General features: G+C 40.5%; 2 protein-coding genes across 6 annotated transcripts; one reads left to right on the plus strand and one right to left on the minus strand.

The window, feature by feature from the left end:
• Positions 1 to 189: 189 nt before the first annotated feature.
• Positions 190 to 7,376, minus strand: LOC137176119 (uncharacterized). Of its 5 annotated transcripts, XM_067582183.1 has the most exons (16): positions 7,348 to 7,376; positions 5,120 to 5,158; positions 4,970 to 5,009; positions 4,735 to 4,882; positions 4,193 to 4,325; positions 3,865 to 3,922; positions 3,655 to 3,769; positions 3,427 to 3,560; positions 2,677 to 2,804; positions 2,368 to 2,528; positions 2,206 to 2,278; positions 2,074 to 2,107; positions 1,744 to 1,771; positions 1,556 to 1,650; positions 707 to 1,340; positions 190 to 566 (listed from the first exon to the last, which is right to left on the minus strand). In XM_067582183.1, exons 2-16 carry the CDS (start codon positions 5,140 to 5,142, stop codon positions 373 to 375), a joined length of 1,998 nt encoding a protein of 665 aa, XP_067438284.1. In that variant the 5' UTR covers positions 5,143 to 5,158; positions 7,348 to 7,376; the 3' UTR covers positions 190 to 372. The 5 variants fall into 5 exon arrangements, with proteins under 5 accessions (XP_067438284.1, XP_067438287.1, XP_067438286.1 ...); XM_067582186.1 differs by lacking the exon at positions 7,348 to 7,376 and having other exon boundaries at positions 2,431 to 2,528; positions 5,120 to 5,287; XM_067582185.1 differs by lacking the exon at positions 7,348 to 7,376 and having other exon boundaries at positions 3,427 to 3,536; positions 3,661 to 3,769; positions 5,120 to 5,286.
• On the plus strand, positions 6,591 to 24,450 carry LOC137176118 (ATP-binding cassette sub-family D member 2-like). Its single transcript, XM_067582181.1, has 10 exons — positions 6,591 to 7,654; positions 8,112 to 8,292; positions 8,949 to 9,070; positions 13,627 to 13,789; positions 14,599 to 14,693; positions 16,105 to 16,250; positions 17,265 to 17,410; positions 18,553 to 18,637; positions 18,882 to 19,007; positions 19,168 to 24,450. The coding sequence occupies exons 1-10, from the start codon at positions 6,713 to 6,715 to the stop codon at positions 19,370 to 19,372; spliced, it is 2,211 nt and encodes a 736-aa protein (XP_067438282.1). The 5' UTR covers positions 6,591 to 6,712; the 3' UTR covers positions 19,373 to 24,450.
• The last annotated feature ends 203 nt before the right edge of the window (positions 24,451 to 24,653 follow it).

A 24,653-nucleotide genomic window follows, 5' to 3' on the forward strand; every position in this document is an offset into this window, starting at 1 on the left:
ATGTGTTTCTACCGTTTACGAGGAACTACAAAAATACTAATAAAAAAAGAGTGCTGTATAGTATATTTGATTATTGTTCAAGCTGTAAATGTTTTGCTAGAGTTTATATTCTATAAAAAATAAATATCTTCATGAAATCTTAACACTTGAATATGTATATGGGGAAAGAAATAAACTTATGAATCAGAGTCATTACGGCTTTGGGGCTTTATTTCACTGTCGCTATCATAACATTAAGAGCAAATGCTGAATATTTTATGTGGTTTTAAAACGAACTGTTAAATTATCTTTTGAATTAAAACAACATGCTCAGAACAGGCATGTTTCTTAATTTCCAGCTGCCCTCATCTATCTATCTACCTTCCTTCTTTCTCATCCCTCTCTCTTTCTCTGCTTCAGCAGGAGCAAAATGTCGGCTATTTCCTGAAGTGTTTCTGCCTCTTCTGAGAGCCTGTTAACTCTGGTGGTAGATGTGAGCTCCTCCCTCACTTCGTCTGAGAAGTCTTTCATCAGAGGGCCGTTTTCTTGTTGCCCTCTCTCGTCTCTGCCCTCTCCATCCTGCTCACCTAAATCAGATCGAGAAAGGAGAAAACGTCCAAAAAATGATTGTTCATTTCTTTTTGTCAGTGGAATCCCAACAATTTAAGTTCCTCTAAATTAAAACATGAAGTGACAAACTGAATACAACACATATTGCATATTATACCTTTGCCTTCAGTCATGCTCAAAACATCTACAAAGGGGTTTATGGGTCTCTGCAGGATCACTTTGCCTTCACTAATGTTTGCAGTGAATTTGTTTAATATGCCTGATAGGGAGCCAGCCTTGAATTGTGTCTTGCTCCAGGGCGTATGGTTCCCTCCACTCCTGGAGTTGGCTGATGAATCTGTGTGTGTGGTTGACTCTGCAGCAGCGTCTATGCAGCCAGTCTGCCTCCCTGTGGCTGAATGTTGTACTGACATGTCAACAGGTGGCAGGTGCAAGTTGAACCCAGGGGCTTTGCTCACGCTGTCTAATAACAGACTGCACTGAGTCGAAGCGTCGCATGTCTCGACTGTGAAAATGTTGACGGTTTGAGTTCCTGCGTTTCGCATTTCATTGGAGGTTTTCTCGAATTTGCATTGCTCTGAGATTGGAGTTTGAGAGTGAGGAGATACAAACTGAGCTGTGCCATCACTTCTCAAGTCATTCTCCATACATTTCTGATAATCTCCGGTGTTCTTTTGGGGTTTTATGTGTGGAGTGAGAGGCCTGTGTGTTGGATTCCCCTCCGAGCCCAGGTTTGGGTTTACAGTATCTGTGCAGCAGGTGTGGTCCATCGACTGACAAAATTCTTCATCCTGATATTGAGTTAGCAAAAGAAAACATACAAGCGCTTATATCAGACACTGCTTGGCTTAATGTAAGGTTAATGTAAGGTTATCTCTCTGGCAAAGTCATCATTTTTACTATTGACTTGATTTTTACTTCTATTTTTTTTTTTTATTCTTAAGTGAATCTACAATCACAGTACAATAGTAAGATGAACAAAGCATTTGCGGGTAACTTAACTTACATCATTCGAATCTGAACTAAGGTAACCTCCTCTACAAGAGTAACTTGGCGAAAATTCACAGCCATTCATGCAGCCATTGTTGTGTTCAAGGCATGCTGTGGAATATAAAAAAAAACCATCTATTCAATTTACTGTCTTTAAATGCGCAGTGGATGGATAATTACATTGGAGATGCTGAGTGGACTTACAAAAGTTCATGTCAGTGCAGTTGGAGAGCTGTGAATAAAACAGAGGTAACGTAAAACTATAATAGTCCACATTAGAAATGCACTGTATTCTCCACTCATATATACAGCTATAAAATTAAATTAACAAATGCTGTTAGAAGTGCTCTGCAGCTTGTGATGACTGTCTGTGACAACTTTGTGAACTGGTCTAAACTTTCTTAATTGTCTACTTAGTGGAGAATCTTATTATTTATTCACTTTCATTTTAATGTTACATGGCAATTACAAACTCAACCACTTAGTGGCAGTAAAAGGCTGACTTGACACATTCATATGTGTGAGAGAACTTACCTCCACTCCCATGCACTGTGAGTCAGGGACAGTTCTGAACAAAAAAACATAACAACATAAAAACGAATTCAAAGCATACTGCAAATAAATGACGACAAACTGTTTGATTATATTTGAAGTACAAACACGTACTGTGGTGCTGAAGATTTGACTGGTGTTTCCTCTTTGAGATATAGCCTTGTTTTTGCACTCCCAAAATGAGAAGCTGAAAAGAAATTCAATATTGACCTGAAGAAAAACTCACTGTGCTTATTTAAAAGATTCCCAGTGAACCGGTCGATAAGCAGTATTTACCCTCTCTATCATATTCTTCATTGCTGAAGCCCCTAAAGACATCTTCCTCAAACTGCTGCTCACTTTCTGACTGGTTAAGAGTGAAGTCCAAGATGGGGTCCTTGTCCCCCGCTTGGTTTAGAGAGAAGGTGACTTCACGTCTTGCACGGTCCCTGGCCTTACTGAGATAACAGATACATATGGGCTTTGAGTTGCACTGGTAACAAAAAGCTAAGCTAGCTAATAGAAAACAATTGTCCTGTAACACAACAGTTTTTAAATGACAAATAAAAAGAAGATAATCCATCAAAATTCCAGTGTTGTTCGCACTTTGGCTTTGGACTTCCAAACAGGACTTGGGCTGCTGTGGGTGTCTCCAGTTGGTAAAAGGTCGGGTTTGATCCACTGGACCAGGAGACACCGTCTGTCATACCTCTGGGCTGAGAGAAAGGCTGAAACTGACACAATAAATCCAGACTGGATATTAAGAGTGGCATCACACTTTGGGAAGACACTGTCACTTTTTAATGTTCATAACTTCACAGGAGTTCACTCTTGGTCCACACTACAGCAACTACTGGTGAGTGACGAAAGATTACTCTAAAATACTACTTCTGACAGGTCTGCAGACACCGAAAAGTAGATCAAGCTAATATTTTATCATGTGTCCCTGATAAATCTATATTGTTCAGATGATGCATTCTTTATGCCGCTATGCTTTCTTTACTTTACTTACTTTACATTTCTTTGCAAAATATCTCTTTAATGAAGCCAGGCAGGATTCTGGTAGGTTCAACATTGATATTTTGCTATAAGCAAAAAATATGATAACCGGTTTTGTTTCACTGGAGCTATTTTCCCACTGTAATATAGACCAGAATACAGCAGTAAAAAATTGACAAGATGACTTCTTTTTGTGTTTGCACATTGTACATACAGCATGCACCCACCAGGCAGCATCCAAATAAGGCTTATGAGCTACATGAGGAGTCGAATGTTCCCATGCCTTTGTAGTAAATGGAACTATGCAATGTTGTTAATGTGAGATATTCCTTGAAAATGATATTCTGTTATGGCTACCTCAGTCTGCTCCAGTCCCGAGGTGTCCCAGGGTGGAGGGGAGCAGTGAGGAGGTGGCTGTGCTTGTGTCTGGCCTCTCTGCTGGAGATTCAGCTGCAAGGGGAATATTCCTGAAGAGACCAATTTGAGTTGGCCTAAATTCACTGATAGTTTAAAATACGCTCATGTAAAGTAAAAAACAGACAATTATCCCATTAAATTGATCTATAAAATGCTTCACTGCACCACCTTGACCTGAGGAGGCTGATGAGGTGGAGGAGAACGGGCTGAGGAGATCAGCTCTGGGCAGCAGGTAGTCAGATGCACTGTTGTCTGAGAACGCTGACTCCAGCACCGGTGACAGCTTAGAGGACAGAAACATAGGTGACTTTTTAGTCAGAGAGTCCCACTTTTTGCTCATGTTAAGAGGAGAAGTGCCAAAGAAGAAAAGTGACGAACCTGCTGACACTTGAACCCTTGTGGAATGATGTGCTTTCTTTTTCTCGTTCCTTGAACGCTAAATATTGACACAGAATAGACAGATAGATAGATAGATAGATAGATAGATAGATAGATAGATAGATAGATAGATAGATAGATAAGGAGGTTTTAAGTATCCACCACTCTGATCTCTTTGGAGAGTTAAGTTGATGCTATTACTATATAGCTGGGTAAAGCTGACAAAATCAGACGTTACAACATTTCTAAATATCTCAACAGTTACAATGTGATCAATATTCTGGTTGTGACTCTTGGTGGTTTTAGACAATCCACATCCCAGCTCTACCTGTACAGAGGTTGGCTCTCAACCAGACTCAGCTGTGAGGGAGAGCAGGGGCTCATTGGCAGTACCAGTGGCTCATTTCTCTTATGTTTGGATCTGCGATTACAGCTGCTGAGAACTGCTACTTTAGGGGGATCTGAAAAACACAAACACTTTTTTTTATCACATCCATTTGCCATAATGAGGAACTGATGAACATGCACACTGATGGACAGACAAGTTTGTAATCTTATGTATGAAACATAGCATTTATATTTGCAGCACAGTGTTATCTTCATGTGCTCATGTATTCGAGGTGTGATGCATGTTAGTACAAAACACACACATATTTCAGTGCCAGTCAAAAGTTTGGACACACCTGCCATTCACTTGAATGAGAAAGTGTGTCCAAACATTTGAATGTATGTTATTATTTTATTAGCTTTCAGACCTTTGGTGACTTTAAGTTTAAGGGAGTTGCTATCCATTGTTCCCATAAACCTGCTTTTCAGCATCTTTTGTTAGACTGTTTGATTTGGAGCTCATCTACCAGTAAGACTTCTCACCTTTGTTTTCCTTCTTTGCAGCAATCTGGTTCACAACAAACAGGGTCACCAGGTCCATACTACCAGAGCTAGCGCCCTTGGGGGATTCTGGCAGAGCAATCCCCATGTTTTGCAGTTTCTGTTGCATTTTTCTCCTCTCAAAGAACTCCTGGGAGAAAAGAGCAAAACCACATTTAGCTAGACAAAGAACACTACAGCTGTTATTTGACTTGTGAACTGTGTTTGACTGTCTCACCCGCTGCTTTTTCGCATCATTCTTCATCATTAAGCGGTTCCTGCAAATGAGAGTTGTTGTTTTAAAGAGTAACGTTAACGTCTGCTAACGTGTAAGCTAGCTACATGCTAACATCAACTTTAATAACGACAGCTGTTAATTCTGTCTTACCTTGAACCCCCAACCCAGTTCATTTTCTACGGCTGTGACCTATCAGAGAAGTGTGAAACAACACTAATTAACGTGTGTTTGTGCGGGTTCAGATTGAACTGGGTAATATTTTTGCTGAGTAGCAGCTAACGTTGCTCAAAATATGTTAACAAAATGCACGAGGAAATACAACCTCTCACGCGCTGCGCTATTAATAAACGTGTATTTACGTGTATACTAAATTACTGTGTGACATGTATTTGCCGCAGAAGTACAAGGTAACCAGAAAATATAATATTTTTTTTAAAAAAAATTTAGTTTTTATTGAAACAAGTACATGTTTACAGCACTTTGTGTATATAACTTGAGTTTACAATCACAAACACGCCAGGTGGACTAAAGGTTGTAATAGAAAAAAGTAGTCAGAATTCCCCTACAGACATGTTTTAAGATGTATATAAAACACTACTTTGAATAATAATTTGTGTCTGATATGTTTTTCCACAAAAGATACATTATCTTGTTAAAATCCTTAAAATTACGTCTACTCCGCCTCCCTTATTAAAAAAATCCAGAATCTATGACTCTATCTATATATAATCTTCTTGCTGCTTCAGTGAGATGTTTGAACTTCACTGTGCAGAGTGATGTATTTGCAGAGTTTGACACTGGAAGGCTGTTTTCACATTCATCTACTGAAAGTAGAAAGTTTCTCTGTGCTCATTAAAAATCCAATTTTAAGGGGCGGGTGTACCAGCGTTATTTGTGACATCACAACTAGTCTGGAAGCCAATCCTGCTCCAATATTCAATTTACACAAGTGTGATGTGGAAATTTGAAGCCTCCAGTGCACAAACACTGAGAATATTTGCATATTTACAGATTCGGGACTTTCCAATGTGGGGGAGAAGGTGGAGATGGAATTTTAAGGTTTTTAACGGAGTAATTTAACTTTTTTTGTGGAAAAACTGTATCAGACACAAATCATAATTCAAAGTAGAGTATTTTATATAAAACATGTCTGGAGGGGATCTTAAGAATTTAGATTTGTGAATATGAAAGTAAATGAATCAAATAGAACTGCCAACAGAGATTCCTGTCATATTCAGTGAATCCAAACAATACATTTTTCCAAAGTAAGAATACAGTTGATACAGTAGAAATATTTAAATACAGTAGATACAGTAGATATTTTTAGATACTGTAGATACAGTAGATATATTTGTTTACGTCTATCACGGAACCAATCGTGTTTTTGTCAGGGGGCGCGACCAATGAAAAAAGACTGATGTCAAGTTAGTGGAAACAATTACAATGGGTCCGGAAGTTAAACGAATTTGCTCCCAATAAAATAAAAGTGCAAACTCAACGAAATGATTCACATATTATTGTCGAATTGGAGAGGCGGTTTTATTTTGAAATCTATAACAGGAAGTGCTGTTTTTCTAGTATTCCGCAATTGACATTAGTGCAAAAAAAATAAGCAGGATGTAGCGGTACATGTCAACCCCGCCGTCAGAAGTCCTTCTCTATTTCATGTCGACGCGGTGAGAGGAGTTTAGGGGGGATGGGTGTTGTGAGGATTGTCAGCAAGGACGACTAACGGTTGACAAAATGTCGCACATCCTGGATGCGGCGTCCAGAGTGAGATGGGACCGCTCGGCTGCGGCGAAGCGAGCCGTGTTTCTTGCGGCGGCTGCCTACGGTGTCAAAACGCTTTACCCCATCATCTGCAAGCAGCTCCGCAAAGACAAACATCCAGGGAACAATCGCCGGCTTTCCAGGACTGAAAACGGCTCCACATGTGCGGTAAAATCACAGATAGACGCGGCTCAGAAAAAGACAACCCCAGGGGTGAATGCAGAATTTTTCAAGCAGATCCTCGAACTTGCTAAAATCCTCTTCCCCAAGCTTGTGTCCAAAGAGCTCGGTTTGCTCTGCTTGCACTCGGTGGCGCTGATATCTCGGACGTTTCTGTCTATTTACGTGGCCAGCTTGGACGGCAAGATTGTTAAAACGATCGTAGAGAAGAAACCCAAAAGCTTCATCCTCCAGCTGATCAAATGGCTCCTCATCGCCATCCCGGCCACGTTCGTCAACAGCGCCATCCGGTACCTGGAGTGCAAACTGGCTCTGGCCTTCCGCACCCGGCTGGTGAACCATGCCTACCGGACCTACTTCACCGATCAGACCTACTACAAAGTCAGCAACATGGACGGGAGGCTCGCCAACCCGGACCAGTCTCTCACCGAGGACGTCATGATGTTCTCCCAGTCGGTGGCCCATCTCTATTCCAACCTCACCAAGCCCATCCTGGACGTGATGCTGACCTCCTACACGCTGATCCAGACCGCCCGGTCCAGGGGAGCAAACGCCACCGGGCCGACCCTGCTGGCCGGGCTGGTGGTCTTCGCCACCGCCAAGGTCCTCCGCGCTTGCTCGCCCAAATTTGGCAAGCTGGTGGCTGAGGAAGCTCACAGGAAGGGTTACCTGCGCTATGTGCACTCCAGGATCATTGCAAACGCGGAGGAAATAGCTTTCTACAGGGGACACAAGGTACTGTGTGCAGGGCTGGATGGTGGCAATAATGAGGGAGTCATTAAATTACTATATTATAACTATATTATCCAATTGCAATCAGTTTTACATATACACTACAACCAAAAGTGTAAAACCCCTTTAATAAATCTGTAATAGGTCATGTTATAGTATGATTCTCAATATGACATATATGCAGAATGTCCATCTTTACAAAGATATCAGTCTACATAGATGTCTTAACTGTATTAACATTTAACACCTAATTTGTTTCTATAATCCATTGCAAATCTACCATTTCCAAAGTTGACATCTTTTGATGTCATAGCATGTATATATCAATATAATTAGATTGATGATTACACTGCAAACAGGTCATTTGGTTCAAAGTTAAACTTAGATGATTTGAATAGATACATCACAAACAATGAGATGAATATGCTGCTGTGTTATCGTAATACACTGTCCCGTGCAGGTGGAGATGCGTCAGCTGCAGAAGTGCTACCGGGCTCTGGCAGACCAGATGAACCTGATCCTGTCCAAGCGTCTCTGGTACATCATGATCGAGCAGTTCCTCATGAAGTACGTGTGGAGCAGCAGCGGGCTGGTCATGGTGGCCGTGCCGATCATCACGGCCACCGGCTTCGCTGACAACGGTAGGGTGGCTGAGTGAGGTGCCCTGAACGTTTTCTATTCAAGACTCCCAATTAAATCTCTTCTGAGTGTTTGATTTGGTCATAAAACACACCAAAAGATAAGCCCTGGCTATACAGTAGATTAGAAAATTGTGATTTTTGTCATGGGGATCCTTAGTTTGTTTCCTCACTTGATTTTTTTTGCAAGAAACAAACAATATCCGACTTACACTGCTCTTGACAGTATCTGGGGTGTAGTAAGCCTAAGCCTATAATAGCTGTGTGTTTGATTCTGTGGTGTTAGCGGATTTCATAGCACACATAAGGATCATTAGCATCTCCAAACTAACAGCTACTGTTTTCTCCTCAAACAAGAGCTGATTAGCATGTGTGAAAACAGTAGCTACCTCCCACACCTCCCCGCTTGATATTTCAGTCATATAAAAATAAAGCTATAGCTGAATCCCTTTGTTTGCTGATCATTATTACTACTGTCCCGCTGTCTGTGGTATTCTTTATGCTCACAGGCTCAGGTGTGAGAATGTGGTGTTAACAGGCTCTAATCGCTAAGACATCTCAGTTTTGTAAAAGTGTCTGTAGTAGCACAGTTTCTGTGTTTCTCAGTGATCTCACTTTCTCTTCTGGCTTCTGTTTGTGTCTTTCTGTCCATCCTCTAGAAACGGCAGATGGTCAGACGCAGGTGTTGGTGAGCGAGAGGACGGAGGCTTTCACCACAGCCCGTAACCTTTTGGCCTCAGGAGCCGATGCCATCGAGAGGATCATGTCCTCCTACAAAGAGGTGAGGACATTTGGAAATAAAGAAACCTCACATCATGACAACCTACTGATCTTTCTCATTCACTACGGATTTATAAGCCCAACCTTTCACTATCAACCTTCAAATCAATAGTAGCTGTTGTATTTCCTTCTTTTTTATTATTTTATAGAGTAACATGTCTAATACAATTTCCCACACTGGGAATGATCATTTCCAGAGTCAGATTAGATTAATTTAACATAAGACAAGATCTTTCATCTTTATGCAAACAGCAAATAAAGTAAGTACATTATCTCGAAAATATTCATTTAACCACTTACGAGATTGCGTGTAAATGTTAAAGATTCAATAGAAAGACAATGAAAGACTTTAAGAGCAAGATAAAGACGTGAGGACAGTAAGAGCTGGGACAATTCTTAGCACAAGGCCAAATTTTCTGGAGCTTTCAGAAACATCATGTGGCCTTCATTAGCAGATAAAATTTGCTTAATTGTCATTCCATCTTCTGTGCTAATATATATTTTTTGGCGCTATCTGCTAACTACTTTTTCAATAATTAACCTTCAAGCTCAGCACAGATATAATTTGGTTTATTGTAGTTATTAATATTAAGTTTAGCATCTTATTTTGAAGAAAATATATGAGGAAAAGAAATGTTTCAGATGGGCTAGAGTTTTAAATATTCACATGTATGTGTGAGGATGGATGGTTGGGTCAGTTCGTAAACCAGTGTATAAGAGACTGAACAGATGGACGGATGGATGAATCAATGAGTGACAGATGCATACTGTACTGTACATCCACCTCTCTCCTTCCATTTCCCCCCCCCCCTGTGAAAACTCACCATGCATGCACAGGAATGTGTTGGAGTCCAGGCTGAAAAAAGCAAAAGAAAGAAATCACTGAATGAAAGGCCTTGTTCATTGAGGGCCAAATCCCTGATCTCTCGTTGCATTTTAATCCAAAAAAAAAAAAAAAAAAAAAATAGCAAGGCCCATTCATGCATTGTCGCTCTCAGGCTGCATTTTCAGGTCTGTAAGAGGATTTGGCTGCTGCACATTTGTTGTGAAGCTGTATTGCAGTGCGGCCGGTATGTACTTGTCTGCTTTTAATCATGAGCCCACCTGTGTTTTTGGATGGTGTTTTTCCACGCTATCCAGTAATTCCTTTAGTAACACATGTAGTATTTGAGCAAGGGTCAGTTGAACTTGCATATAATGTGTGACTCATCTGTGAACATCAGTGCTCAGCGTTGTTCAGAGGTTAGAGCCTGTGGTGAAGAGGAGGAACTGAAACTCTTTTAGTGCGAGCGTGTCGTCGTGTCAAGTCTTCTTAAAGACTTCCCATTGTCTCAAGAATCTGTAAGCATTATCTTGCCATTTTTCCCACACCAGAATGTGACAAATATTATAAAAATGATTCTTTTCCAAGTGATTTTTTTTTTTTAAATTTCAGTAACATGCAACTCTGTGGAAGAGCAGATTATGACGCCTGTCACTCCATTGCATGTCTGTGGTACAAAACTCTCCCCTGGAGGATACGAGTTTTAGCCTGCACTCACCTCTGTTCTGAATGTGTGCCGAGTACAGTAGATGTGCAACAGCAAGTCCCTGCTTGCAATTCCAAGAGATGTGCGAGTGTGCAAAAATTAACAGGCAGCAGGGATGGAGTACATTCCTGAGGCAGTATGCCCTGCTCACACCTCCACACACTCTGCCTATTTAATATAACAGTGTGTATTTGTTTGCGTGTGTGGTCAGATGGCCCTATGACATGTCCTAGCTCGTGTGAGTTTGCCACTTATCTTGTAAACTTAGCTATGTGTTTTTTCCTTTTTGTTCTACAAAGGCCTGTTTGAACCCAGTCTGGAACTGAGCCCTGCTTATTAGCTTCCTTCTAGGTGTTGTTGTTTTCTTGTTGAGGGAATTTCTCTATTATACAGAATAATCCAAGTGCTTTGTGCCCAAATAATTGCAAAGTGTGGAACCAAATGTTGAATATTTCCATTGATATTTTATACAGTTTCCTCATCATTGTCATTGTTTTGTTACGAAACGCTTAGCACAAAACATAAGCTGCAAAACATGTTGATTTTTTTATATATATATACATATATATATATATGGCATGAGTCTTAACCAGTGGGCTGTCGGGTCATTACCTTGCAAGGCAGCTGGATTTGCGAGATCACGCGAGACTCCATCTCGTCAGGTTTCAGGTTATGCCCTTGTGGCTCGAAGCAACAGCGGTTCGGACCAATCAGCGTCCTATGAGGAACTACTGGCAGTAAAAGTGGTTCAGGTGTGACGACAGCAAGAACTTAGCCTATAATAGGCGGCGATAGACAGATGATTCATCCAATCACCTGCCAAATATTTTTTTAAAGTGCCCTTTTCCAAACCGTTTCCAAGGACGACTTCTCAGATGATTCTGTGTAACAAACCATCTGGCGCGTCAGGTTAACCGGGGCATGCCAGATGTTGAAATTTTTAAGGACGACTTAAGTATGCTTGTGTGACGCTATAGAGATTCTTTTTTTTTTTTGCTTGGAAGACAGCAGAGATAGAATGACTGTTTTTTTTAATTTTATGGTGAACTATCCCTTTAAAGTGGCATGAGGCATAGAGTAGTTACATCAAAGCAAACTGTTAAATATTAGCTTAACATCGTTGTTGTGGCGTTCAGATGATGACAGTCGCTATGACTGCTCACAAAGTCACAGTCACAATCTCTTCCAAGTCATTTATTCATTAGAAGTATAATCAGATTTTATGCTTTGACAAGACAGCTGGGTCAAGTTAGTCCTCTGATATGTGTTAGACTGCATTAAATATAATCATAGTTGCAACACAGAAATCTTTTTTTAGGTATCATTTCCTGAAGATAGAGTATGCTGAAACTCTCATGTCACTGTAGGTCAGCCAGCAGTGCAACCTTGTGCGTTTGAGTGTTGACTGTCCAGAGCTCCTTCCCTCAGGGCTTAGCCTAGCTGTGAATAATCCTCCATCTGTTGATCTTTCAGCCTGCACTTCTGCATCTCTTTCTCACGTTCCCTCTCTCTCTCTCTTTCTCTCTCTCTCTCTCTCTCTCTCTCTGTCTGTCTCTTGCTCTCTCTCTCGCAGCACGTACTGGGAACATGCATGGGAATGAGGATAATCAGATATATTGGCGTGATATATCATGACCACATTTGTACTTGCATTTACTCATTAGAACAAAAAACCACAGCAGTATCCAACTGGTCAGCAAGGACTTCTGTTTTGTGTGTCTGTTTTGTTGAAAAGTTTTGTTTTTCATGTCTGCACGTTTGGTAATTTTGTGGTTCATAATTAACCAACTTAAAGCATAAATTGGTGGAGAAAACACAGCTTAGGTTGTGTTTATGCAAATCAGCTGATACAGTGCTTCCCAATAGTAACATTCAGTCACAACACAAGCTGACATTTGCGTGCCAGTGTTTAGACACACCTGTATGTGGTAGATCAAATGTTCAAAGTGTTTAAAATGGAATTTCCCCAAAGGACAAACATCTCATAACAGCGTTTCACACACAATTGTAAGCATAGCTGGCTAACCCTTAAATAATGAAATACTCATAATTTCATTCATTTTGCACATTATTTGCATGTTTTATGTTCATTTTAGCTTTTGTTTCTGCATGATCATGTGTTTTTTGGCAAGAAGTTCAAACGCAAGTCAACACAGGACTGTCACTACTTAGAAAAATATTTGCACTAACCTGTCATATAGTAAACACTAGCTTATATCTGAAGTTTTTGTCAGGATGGATCCCAATCATTTCAGAGTGGGCAGTCAACTCATTTCTATTACTTTATTTCATCCTCACTGGATGATAGAAATACAAAGTGTTGCATGTCTCCATATTTATTCCCCGTTTTTGGTCCCAGCAGAATTCTACAATAAGCTGTTGAGGCTCTTTAAAAAGAAGTTATTTCCTTCATCATTAGTCATCCTCCACTCTTCAAATATGTCCCGCCCTCATAAGACACATTTCATTTCATTTGTGTTTTGCTTTCTTCTTTTGCTTGCTTGCTTTTTTTCTTCTCTGAGCCAGTCACATCCCTGCAGCTCCACATGGTGTCCATCAATTCCCAGAACTGGTGTTTGTTGTAATGTAATCAAGCTGTGTCAACAGCCTGCATTGTCTCGCCGCAGGGTGCAACACTAAAGCCAAAGCAAGAGGGTGATTTTTCTTTGTTTTTTCCCTTCTTTGACTTTGTGAGTTTCATTCTATATATTAACAAACACAGTTACACTTGCAAAAAGTAAAGAAAGAAACACAGTCCATCCATAACATCATATCCACAGCATCAGCCACTTTGTGACCCTGGTGTTGGCTGTGCATTTTAACACTATTACATATTGTTGCACACACACACTTGTTCCCGACCTTTTTGTCAGATGTACCTGCCCTGACCTCACCACCTGTCATGGTTTATCAGCACATGACCGTGACAATGACCTCTATAACAATCTGAGCTGCTCAGGGTCACACTAACATTCCTCTGACATTTACCCAAGAATGACCTTTAACCCCTGTGTGTGTGTTTGGACAGGTCACAGAGCTGGCAGGCTACACTGCGAGGGTCCACAACATGTTTGTGGTGTTCGAGGATGTCCAGAGGGGTGTTTACAAGCGCTCCTCTCTGTCATCCACAGCAGGAGGGGAGAAGAAGAGCAAGCCTGAGATGCACATAGACGGACCACTGGAGATCAGGGGTAGGCTTATACACTGTGTACTTGTTGTACACACCTCTTTTTGTATCATAATAGGCTGAAAAAGAGAAACAGTTAGCTACCAGCCTAATTGGCCACTCCCAACTTCCACACATGCTTGGTTACTGTTGCTATGGTGGGTTGACTTTTACCACTTCCGCTGTCTGGAGCGTGGAACAAGCTGGTGGCTTTTGTCAGTTAGACCCAATGCATTGTATGCACTTAAATAACCCCGACTCAACCCAAAGTCTTTATTTTCAGCCCTTCTGCTTGCTATTTTTCCATAGATTTGATTGTCTAAATTAGAAAACATCAGCACTGAATTAAATGCATAAAGTGTGAGTTACAGTTACTTAAAATACATTTAGATCTTTAGAGCGTCTCTTTTTATTGGTTGCACAGTGACCTATGTTTTCACTTTTAAGATACACTTACTGTCTAAATTTTGTGCCAAGCAAGCCCTTCGTGGGGGAACTCACAAAACTAGAACAAGCCAAAAATTCCTAGATCTCCAACATTTCAAGGTCAATGGTCAGATTCACTGCATAAACATCCCTGTGTAAACATCCATTTGACGCCAGAATCAATCTCCTTTGAAAGAGTTGTATTAAGCTAAGAGATAAGTGAAGTGCTAAAGCGGGATTTTCTTATTTTTACCCCATAATTCCTGCTCTTTAGGTATTATCCCATCCATATCCATGCTTATGTCTGGACAGAGAGAGAGTTTAATCCTTTATCACTACTCTGATACACTGTCATTCAATTTTCCCGATCTTTCTTCCTCTCTGTCTTTCTCTCTTTTGTCTCTGCAGGTGAAGTGATAGATGTTGACAACGGCATTGTATGTGAGAATGTCCCAATTATCACACCAAACGGGGACGTAGTAGTGTCAAGCCTGAATTTTAAGGTAAGAGAGCTCAACTGTCTATGAGATTCTGATCTACTGTGTTCTGTTTTCTCATTGGAATGGGTTAAAATATGAAAGAGCAGTAAAATGATCTATTAATCTATACTTCAGCATCAAACTCTGATTTATCCCCCCTTTATATTACACTTTAACTGATAGTTTCAAATGTTCTCTGAACCTCACCTCATCATCAGACTCCCTGAGGGTTTTTGTCTGTGTGGCGTTCATTAGCATTTAAGAAGAATCCTCTGTAGTCTCATTAGGAAACAGTTACATCCTTTGGGTGTCAGTGTGTTGCGCCCCTCCAGCTGTGGGCTACCATAATGAGCTACAGAGGATTTGTGATGCTTACCATGACAGATCAGCGCTGGCAAAAGGTTTATATATCACTTTTTGAACTTTTCAGATATTATAAGGACAGCTGCCCCTTCCTGTGTGTTCTGCTCTGTTTATTCTGTTCTGTTGATCTCCCTCTCAAACATCAGAGAGGCTGAGGGTCTGCTGATCCCAGGGGCCTGTTCTTTGTTTGTGGATAATTGAGTTGGATTGATTTCATCGCTGATAATTAGACAGAAGCCAGGATTTTTAAGCTCTTCAAAGCTGGCTTTAAAATATATTTATAACCTTTGTCAGAGCCACATGTCTTTGAACTCAGCGCTGCAAGAGTGCAGGTTTATTCACAGTTAGCTGGATCGTGACAAAGATTTTTCAAGACGATCCCCCAAACGATTCTTTTGCTGAGAGGCACCAATTGAAAAACGTCAATAAAATGATGCTTTTAGATGAGAACATGTAAATTACTAAGGAATCATCAAAATCAGTTGCAATTATCACAAGTTAGCTGATAGAGAGTTGAGAGGATAATTTTAGCTGGGTAACATCATGTTAGTCTGGATAAATTAAGCCACACTTTCAGGTAGCTATGCCCCCTCATGAAGATCAATATCTCCCTGGCCTCAACTTTAAAAATGGCTTTCAAACACTGCTTGCAGCTCATGCTAACAGATCTCTGTCCAGACTAAACCGAACTCCAGTTGCCAAAACACGTGCTTGAGGTGAATACACCTGAGCACCCTGCTGACACTGTGCTTACACCCACAAGTATCATACACCAAAGGTTCAAACTATCTAGAAGTGTAAATATCCAAGAAAAACTTCTACAGGGAGTGACGGATGATATTGAGCTTTGAATCAGGCATTCATGTAGAATATACACTGAACACACTGAAAGAGATGTTGCTGATCAGTTGGTCAGTTATATGTTTGGCTGCTCAAAATAACTGACTTGCACGTGTACATATAATTACTTCTGAAGTAAAACATGTTCACTAATCTGATACTTTCTCACCATTATTCATAATATTTGGGCTACTTTTACTTTTCAGTAATAATACTGATATGATCCTTTCAGGTGGAAGAGGGCATGCACCTATTGATCACGGGGCCGAACGGCTGTGGAAAAAGCTCTCTGTTCCGGATCCTCAGTGGTTTGTGGCCTGTCTACGGTGGCCGCCTTCACAAACCTTCTCCTCAACATATGTTCTACATCCCTCAGAGGTATAGACACAAAGACACAGTCTCACGCATCCCATACTCCAATATCCCACAGCGGTGAGGGGTACTGAAACAACTGTAGGGTATGATCATTGTACTGGAGAACCCTACCAGTAATCTAATCCATTGTAACAGGACCAGTGTGTGTATGTTGAAGAGGAGGGGCTGACAAAGAGAAACCAGAGCCCTGACCACAGTGAAATATTTACCATATAGACATATTGTATCTTTTAATACTCACAGTTACAGCAATATCATTATTATTCATCCTGAAGATCCCGAAAAATGTAGAAAATGACAGAAGCTAAGTTCAGTATCATCAGTTGACTCTGTTCAGAAAGTGTGACTTAGCATGGACATCAAAATCAGCCATGTGTCCCCACAATGTATCTTTTGCTTCACTGATCTGTGATAACTCTGTTGAGTGATACAAGGTAACTAGAATCAGTGTACACAAGGAAAACAGCAGCTAATGGTTCATATAAGCTTGTTTTGTGTCACATTTTGTCAACTTTCTGCAAAAAGCTGTCAGACTGAGCCATATAATATGATGCATGTTGCCTACCATCAGTCACAGGAGTGTATGGTTAAGAGTCAGTCATCCATTGGGGACATGTGGGCAATTAAAGTGTGTATGTTCTGAATTTCTAACAAGTAAAATGATGAGGGAATCCTCCACAAATTCAAGCAGTAGGACTGTAGCGCTTAAACTGAACCGAAGTGAACCAAGACTGTCTAACGTAATCTTATCCAGGGCTGTTTAATGCTGCAGACTCAGCAACTCCCTCCTGCAGAGCAGTAAATATTTTATACATAGGATGAGATGGCCACCTGGTAGCTGTAACAGAACCCAATGCACTTACACTTTTCTATTTAAGTGTCCAAAGGTTATGCCCTTTTGTACACACACCCACATCCTCTTTTTTCAACATCTCAAGCACTTAACGAAATGAGAAGTTCACACTCTTGAGAAACACTCAGTGGATAAGGGGTGTGTTTGTGTGTGTGTTTCTCCAGGCCCTACATGTCCATGGGTTCACTGCGAGACCAGGTGATCTATCCAGATTCGGTGGAGGACATGGCTGCTAGGGGCCTTAGTGACAAAGACCTGGAGGCCATCTTGGACATCGTCAACCTCAACCACATCGTCACCAGAGAAGGAGGTACGACAGTTAGGAAGACAGCTTACAATGATGTGGAGCTGCGTGTTTCAAGTGACGATAGGGGAAGATGCAGATTGAAGATTGAAGATGCAGAAAATTGCACAGGCAACACTTTTTGACAACTTAAACCTACTTCTATAACTAGACAAAGTAACCATCAATTTGACAAAATAACTGTATAAAACTACACAAAATAACCATGGCATAGACAAAATAAACAACATAGCCATCAGACAAAACCGTAAATTTGACAAAACTACCAGAAAAAAATGGACAAAGTAACCATTAGCCTAATCTGAGTGTAATCCACTATAAACAATAAAGTTATTGACCAGTGGTAAGATCCTGTTGGTCTACAACATCAGTCATCTTTTAGTGTTACAGGTTCTGACATGTAATTTTGAAGTTGTTTAAAAATGAGCAAAATTTGCACTGCAAATTATAACCGCGGTGCAAGTTTGCCAGTGTTTTGGGATCAAACAGACTAAGGTAACATGTACCAGCCAGGAGCTTGATCTTTTGCACGTGGGTATTACTTGTATTGCCTAAACTTGAGTCGGTGGCTAATTGGCAGCCACTCCTCTCTCATTGCCAAACAAACAGGCCTATTGTTGTGAACCAACTACTGCACAAAGCTTAGTGCAGCAGGAGGTTTTAATGTATGAATGACTGCACTGTGAAAATGTTGAGAAAGGTCTTGATTGCAAAGGAACTCGCACGCATATACAGTCACAAATCATCAATCACGGATGCGGACACTCACGCGATATAAACTAACCGACAGGGATTTCCTGTCTAGTCACACCGCAAACACTAGATACTGGTCTTTCAGTGCTGTTCTCCTCCTTTATGATGGTTGTTGGTAAGAACAGACATATACAAACAACCTGTTTACATTTAAATTATTCAGTATATCGCTCAAAATGTATATTGATGAACTCTTTATGTACAGGCCTAATGCATCCACTTTAAAATAGGTCTATGTACTTTCGTAGACTCAATGCAGGTCAAGATATCTCTTCACCAATATGAATATATTTGCTCTCAGCATCTATATTTCCAAAATATGAGTATCTGCCTTTCAAACCATCGTAGTGTTTTTTTTTCAAGGTTGTCTGATGCTCTCTTCTTTACTTGTTCAGGGTGGGACACTGAGCTGGACTGGAAGGATGTGCTGTCAGGAGGCGAGAAGCAGAGGATGGGCATGGCCCGCATGTTCTACCACATGTAAGGAGGTCACTGTTTGGCAATATCTATAATTTTAAGAAGCCAAAATTTCCTCTTGAAAGGTAGAATCAAAATGAGATCAAATAATATTCCTGCAGTCTGCTTTTCCAAGTTTGTATCAGATTTTTCTACAGTAAAAGTTGGTAGTATTGTTGTTTGGCACTTTAAATGATCTTATTGAAGTATTAAGATGACAACAGGATGGATAGCGACTATTAAAACCATTCCCCCCTGTGTATGTCAGGCCTAAATATGCCCTGTTGGATGAGTGTACCAGCGCTGTGAGCATTGACGTGGAGGGAAAAATCTTCCAGGCTGCCAAAGATGCCGGCATCTCCCTGCTCTCCATCACACACAGACCCTCCCTGTGGTAAGATACATCACACAAAGCAAATCTGTTCTATGACAGAGTAATTAGCTTTTGATGTATCACCTTCTTCAGAGAACCCACTGATGAAATGGAGTTTCCCCACTTTTCAATCCGTCATGAAGTTGTAAATCGCTGATTCCTCATTCCTCTCCGCCTCCAGGAAGTACCACACCAACCTGCTGCAGTTCGACGGGGAGGGAGGCTGGCGCTTCGAGCAGCTGGACACGGCGACCCGCCTCTCCCTCACTGAGGAGAAACAGCGGCTGGAGGCCCAGCTGGCCGGCATCCCCGAGATGCAGCATCGCCTAAATGAGCTCTGCAAGATCCTGGGAGACGACTCTGTCCTCAAAACAGCCGAGGAGTGAGAGAGTAGGGGAGGGTGGAAAGAGGCCCTGGGGGGAAAAACAGACAAGAGTGGGGGTAGAAGAAGAGAGTGTGGGAGATGAAGAGGCAATGAAAGAAAAAGGAATCTGTAAGGCGAGGGGGTGGGGTTAGCATTTTTTCAGGGTTAGATTTTTTCTTTTTTTTCTTGTTTAGATTTTTTCTTTTCTTTTGCTCTGAGCCTTTCCTGTTAGAGCAGGAGAGCTCTCGACGCCAGCTAGTCTTTCAGCTCTCCTTTCTCCTCTCCCACTTCTTTTTAATCTTTCCTTTGCCCATCTGAGAAGTGAAGGGGGTGAGTGAAGTGGATTCACCAGTATTACCCCTCCCCCTGACCCCCATCACCCCGATTTTAAACGTTTGCTTTTAGCGTGCATCATTTTTCAATTTCTTACATTTGAAAGTGGCAGAACTGAGACATCTAAATTCACCAAGATGGTTCATTTTCTTTGTTTTACACAGTAGCACTTTACTCTGCTTCTAGAGGGCTGTTTTTGTTTTGTTGTGGTAGCTCGCAGTGAAATGAGGCGATAGCTGCGTTTTAGCTGGAAAACTTTTTTAATATTGAACCACTAAATTATGTCCAAAGCAGTATTCCACACCCAATCGCACTGGGTTGTGCAGGATCCACATTTGTTTTTACCTCCTTAATTTTAGTAGTTTTTACTGATCTTAATGCAACCTCTTAGTTTCGAGAGGTCAAAAGAGACTATTTTTAAAAATGTCACTATATGCCTTTGTTTGGTTTTGTGTACATACCGTAGCAGCCATACAATCCCTGTCCTTGTCTTACCTCGTCTTTGCCCTGAATTTTCTCAAACCTTTCAACCACTGGCACAGGCTCAGTTGCAGACTTGCACAGAGCCATCTTGGGTCTATTATTAGAGCGATTAGTGACGCAGGTCTGACTCCGAAACTACAGGTTTCTGGTTTATTGAACAAACACAATGAGCTAAAGAGGCCCTCTTCAGAGGAGCGAGCAATCTGGTAGTCTGGCCTGTCTAGGAACAGTCACATACTATATACTGTACATGGGTGAGCAGGTAGTCATTCAGACTTTGTTACTGTCACACCGGCCACCTGCCGCAGCTCTCCCCCTCCCGGTGTTGACACAAAACACACTCTGGTGTCTGCTGTGTGTCGGATGCCTGCTGGGACTCTGCTTTGTCAGCAGTGCTGATCCGGCTCTGTGGGTCCTTTTGAGCCTGTTGAGATGCACATTACAGCATGGCGGTACTTGACAATAAGCTGACACACTATGCCAATCAACAGCTGAGTGATTATGACACAAGAAATACTTTATTTTTCACCTTTCTACAGTGCAAGCTGATTATCTTTTAATATTTTCAGGTGTGTTTACATGCATCTCAATATTACAGATAATACTTCACATATTATTATGTTATAATACAAGAGGCCTTATTGGGTTGTACCTAATATGAGCATTTCATGATAGGGCTAATATACTGTAGAGGAGAGGTTGGAGTTCAGGCTTGTTAATAGATTAACGTCTTTGCAGCTCATTTTTGGCTCAAGGATACTTCAGCAGGTTGTTCAGCCTCTATCCTTCAGATCTTGGCTATTTACAGGAACAAAAGCAGAGTACTTAGCATAAAATTGTATGATGAGGTACTGGTGTTTATCTACAGTGGCTGTTGTCAAAGTTAGGTTGTTTTTCCTCATTTAGCCTCCATGTTTGTTACCAGCAACTTGTGTGAAAGTATGTACTGTACTGTGAAATTAGGGATTTGTTACATTAACATCATTTTGTTCCATTAGAAAAGTCATAAAAACTGTGTTTTCATGTGGTGGTTCTAAGCTGTGGTTGTGGCTGCTTATATGGTACGTTCTTTTTATAGTTCAGATGTGTTTAGGAACAGTGACCTAGACAGACTTTGCCTCTCAGATTGCATTGAATTGAGTTGAATGGAAAAGTGATAATGTGTGGAGAAGTTGTGGATGTTTGTGTCATTCATTTGCAGTCTTCAGATATCACCATAGATACATAGAGTTCTATATGTGGTTTCATACATTTCAAAATTTGCAATGTGACAGTTTGAATCCCTCAGTAAATTTCAGAAACATTTAAATGTGTAACACCACTTTAGAAACACGACTATAGTGAAATCTGTATGCATTTGTATGAGTGGTTTAGACGCTTCCACAAACAAGGGAAACATCTGTATGTAATGCTCACTCTGTACTACACACACATCTCAATCAATGTCACCTCCGAGGTTGAGTGATTGACAGTGTAATAATATCATGTCATCTCACTGGTTAACACACCACTATTTTGTTAACACGCTTCTGTTTTGTTAGCACGCCACCCTTTTGGTGCCGCAGAGAACCGACAATCAGTCGCATCATCAGCAGAACAGAAACAAGTGCACTGCTATCTTTCAAAGCATACCTTGGCTTGTTGGTATCTTCAAAGAAAGGTGTAAAGGAGTACAGGTTTTAAGAATCTAACAACTTCTGCATTATTTAATTTGGTATGAAACGTAATGTGTATTGTTGCATGTAAAGTTTTAGCAACTCCCTCAGGCCTTTTTGTGTAGTCTAAACTTGGGCTGCATCCATGATGTCTCAAAGCACAGCATCTTTGCTCCATTGAGATTTGAAACCTTTGTAACCTCCCCTCTTGGCGTTAAGCAGACAGTTCAAGAAAAGGACTTTAGATTATTTGGATGCAGCCCTGGTCTGCTAGGTAAGTGAAGGACAGATTGTTTTCCCCCAAACTGTGACTGGAGATGAAAAACTAATGAAATTTTGAAATGTTAACATGTTCCTTTAATATCTAAAGGAATAATAACTTGTATGCTCGTGATGGTCTCGTAATATAATAAGAGGACTGCGGAAAAATGATTACCCTTTCATGTGATAGAGCATCACGGGCATTACTGTAGGCCTTGAAATGGCATGCAAGCCTTTTTAACGACATTCTGTACAGAAGTTTCTGACCAGAAATATGTCATCTATTCTGTGCTGTGTTTAGTCAGACTCTGTTGACAGGAGAGCAGACGAGCCTCTGAATGACACAGAGTCTGCCAAGTGACACTGAAACATGAGGTCAGTTCAAGAGCAGACAGTGCCTGAGAACTATAGGTATGGCCATAGCTTCAATAATTAAGTCAGAGATACTTTTATGTAATCTAGAAATGTGGGATAATAAATGATGAGGTACCCTCTTGCTTAACAGAGTGCTTTTCATACTGCATATTCTGTCCAAGGATTATTAGGCAAAGAGTGGTCTGAGAGCGGATTTGTCCTCTAATCACACAACAAAACTGGGCCCAACTGAGGCTAAACTCTACATTGAGAGGTAGGGCTGGGCAATATATCGATATTATATCGATATTGTGATGTGAGACTAGATATCATCCCAGAGTTTGGATATCGTAATATCATTATGTGGCATAAGTGTTGTCTTTTCCTGGTTTTAAAGGCGGCATTACAGTAAAGTGATGTAATTTTTGGAACTTACCAGACTGTTCTAGCTGTTCTATTATTTGTCTTTACCCACTTAGTCATTATATCCACATTACTGATGATTATTTATTAAAAATCTCATTGTGTAAATATTTTGTGAAAGCACCAATAGTCATCCCTACAATATTGTCGCAATATCAATATTGAGGTATTTGGTCAAAAATTTTGTGATATTTAATTCTGTCCATATCGCCCCGCCCTACTGATAGGGATTATATGAAAATACCTTAAATCTCTCTACATTAATATTATTTATATCTTTAAAGTGACTTATGTTTTATGTTAACAGTGGTTCACATGACCACTTGTATGTAAAAGGCACTTGTAGTAGTGAACCCACGGAGAATTATCTTTTCTCAATCAACTTTCAGCTCATTTTTTGGTTATTGGGGCCGCAACTTCACTGTCACTGCTCTCATAGCATCATTTCCAGACGGAAGGTGGCCACTTTCTTAGATCAACTATACATTACCTGCTTTTTGGCAACTTAAGAGCCAGATGTTTCCCTCAGGAGTTGGTGGACACCAAAGAAAAGCTAAAAAAAGTGAATATTGGATTTACACAACTCCAGAAGAATGCTAATGTTGCTCTCTATCTGCTGGATGTGTAAATAGACTGCTGTTTGCTAACAAGTTTCCATATCAACTTCATATGCTGTAGTCATAGCCTGCTACCACCAAGTGGCCAAAAATACGCTAATGCAGGTTTAATATCAGATTTTTTCAGCCTCTTTCACATAGACAACTGTGAAACTGCATTTAGCCAACCCTCTTTTGTCATGACTGAAGTTACTCCTGGGGTAATTGCATGGAACCTCATCATTTCTTATCCCCTTTAAGAAACAATTAAAGATAGTTTACCAGTGAAGTTAGGCCCATAGTGACCTACTACACTGTATGACCCTGCTATATAATGACATCCTTACTAACAAAACCTTGATCCTGAATCTTTCTCATTCTATCATCCCTTTTGTAAGTAAGAGATTGAATGTATCTATCATGTACGATAAAGCATCCCCTAAGGTTACGAAGACAATGAATACATGTGGTCAGGTCATGCAAGTTTTCTGTTTTTTTGTTTGACAATTGATAATTTTATAATTGTGTTAGTAGTGCATGTTATTATTTTAGTGGAGTCACTTTGTGACATGGGAAAGGAGAATGTTTGAAATTGTCAGCTCAAAAGTGGTGTAGGACAGTCAAATCAATACATGAACCTGAAAAGTTCTCAATCCAGAAACCAGAAAACAAACACATGGGAAGTGGATTTAGACCTCAAGTACAGTAGTTCTCTGGTTTCTAATGTAGTGTTCAAGTTGGAGATGTATTGATTAAAATGTCCTGCACCAACATGCAGTGATTCTCCCTCAAAGCCAGCGATCACTACAGTTTGGAGTTACTACAGAACTGTTTAGAGAGAGCTTTGTTTTCAATCAAACCTCCGGTACATATACCTATTTTATATTTTGACCCCCTGTAACAGTAACCCAGACCTGGAGATCTCATTGTGCATGTGTAGGAACCTGCGTTATTTAACCTTAGAAACAAGAGAGGTACATACATCGACATAACCGTCATCTGTTCAAAAATCATGTGCTAAGGTCACTTTATGTTAAAAGATGAAGATGTATTTTCTTGTAAATAAAACAATACAGAGCAACCGCAAAGAATGGCTCATGCTGCATTCATTCATCACCATCCCTTACTTCTATGACAGGATTTACACCATTTGGAAATTACAATACCTTCAAATAATTGCTGAAGTGCCTAAATTATT

This window comes from Thunnus thynnus, chromosome 23, assembly GCF_963924715.1.
Source record: "Thunnus thynnus chromosome 23, fThuThy2.1, whole genome shotgun sequence".
NCBI classification, from domain to species: Eukaryota; Metazoa; Chordata; class Actinopteri; order Scombriformes; family Scombridae; genus Thunnus; species Thunnus thynnus.

Bases quoted from the DNA above. Each gene is read 5' to 3' on its own strand.
- LOC137176118 (XM_067582181.1), top strand. From the start codon at position 6,713: ATGTCGCACATCCTGGATGCGGCGTCCAGAGTGAGATGGGACCGCTCG. The intron at 17,411-18,552 runs GTACGACAGTTA...TTACTTGTTCAG, and splicing joins CATCGTCACCAGAGAAGGAG to GGTGGGACACTGAGCTGGAC. The intron at 18,638-18,881 runs GTAAGGAGGTCA...TGTGTATGTCAG, and splicing joins GCCCGCATGTTCTACCACAT to GCCTAAATATGCCCTGTTGG.
- LOC137176119 (XM_067582183.1), bottom strand. From the start codon at position 5,142: ATGAACTGGGTTGGGGGTTCAAG. The intron at 3,561-3,654 runs GTGGTGCAGTGA...CAGTGAATTTAG, and splicing joins ATCAGCCTCCTCAGGTCAAG to GCCAACTCAAATTGGTCTCT. The intron at 2,279-2,367 runs GTAAATACTGCT...ATTTCTTTTCAG, and splicing joins TGAAGAATATGATAGAGAGG to CTTCTCATTTTGGGAGTGCA.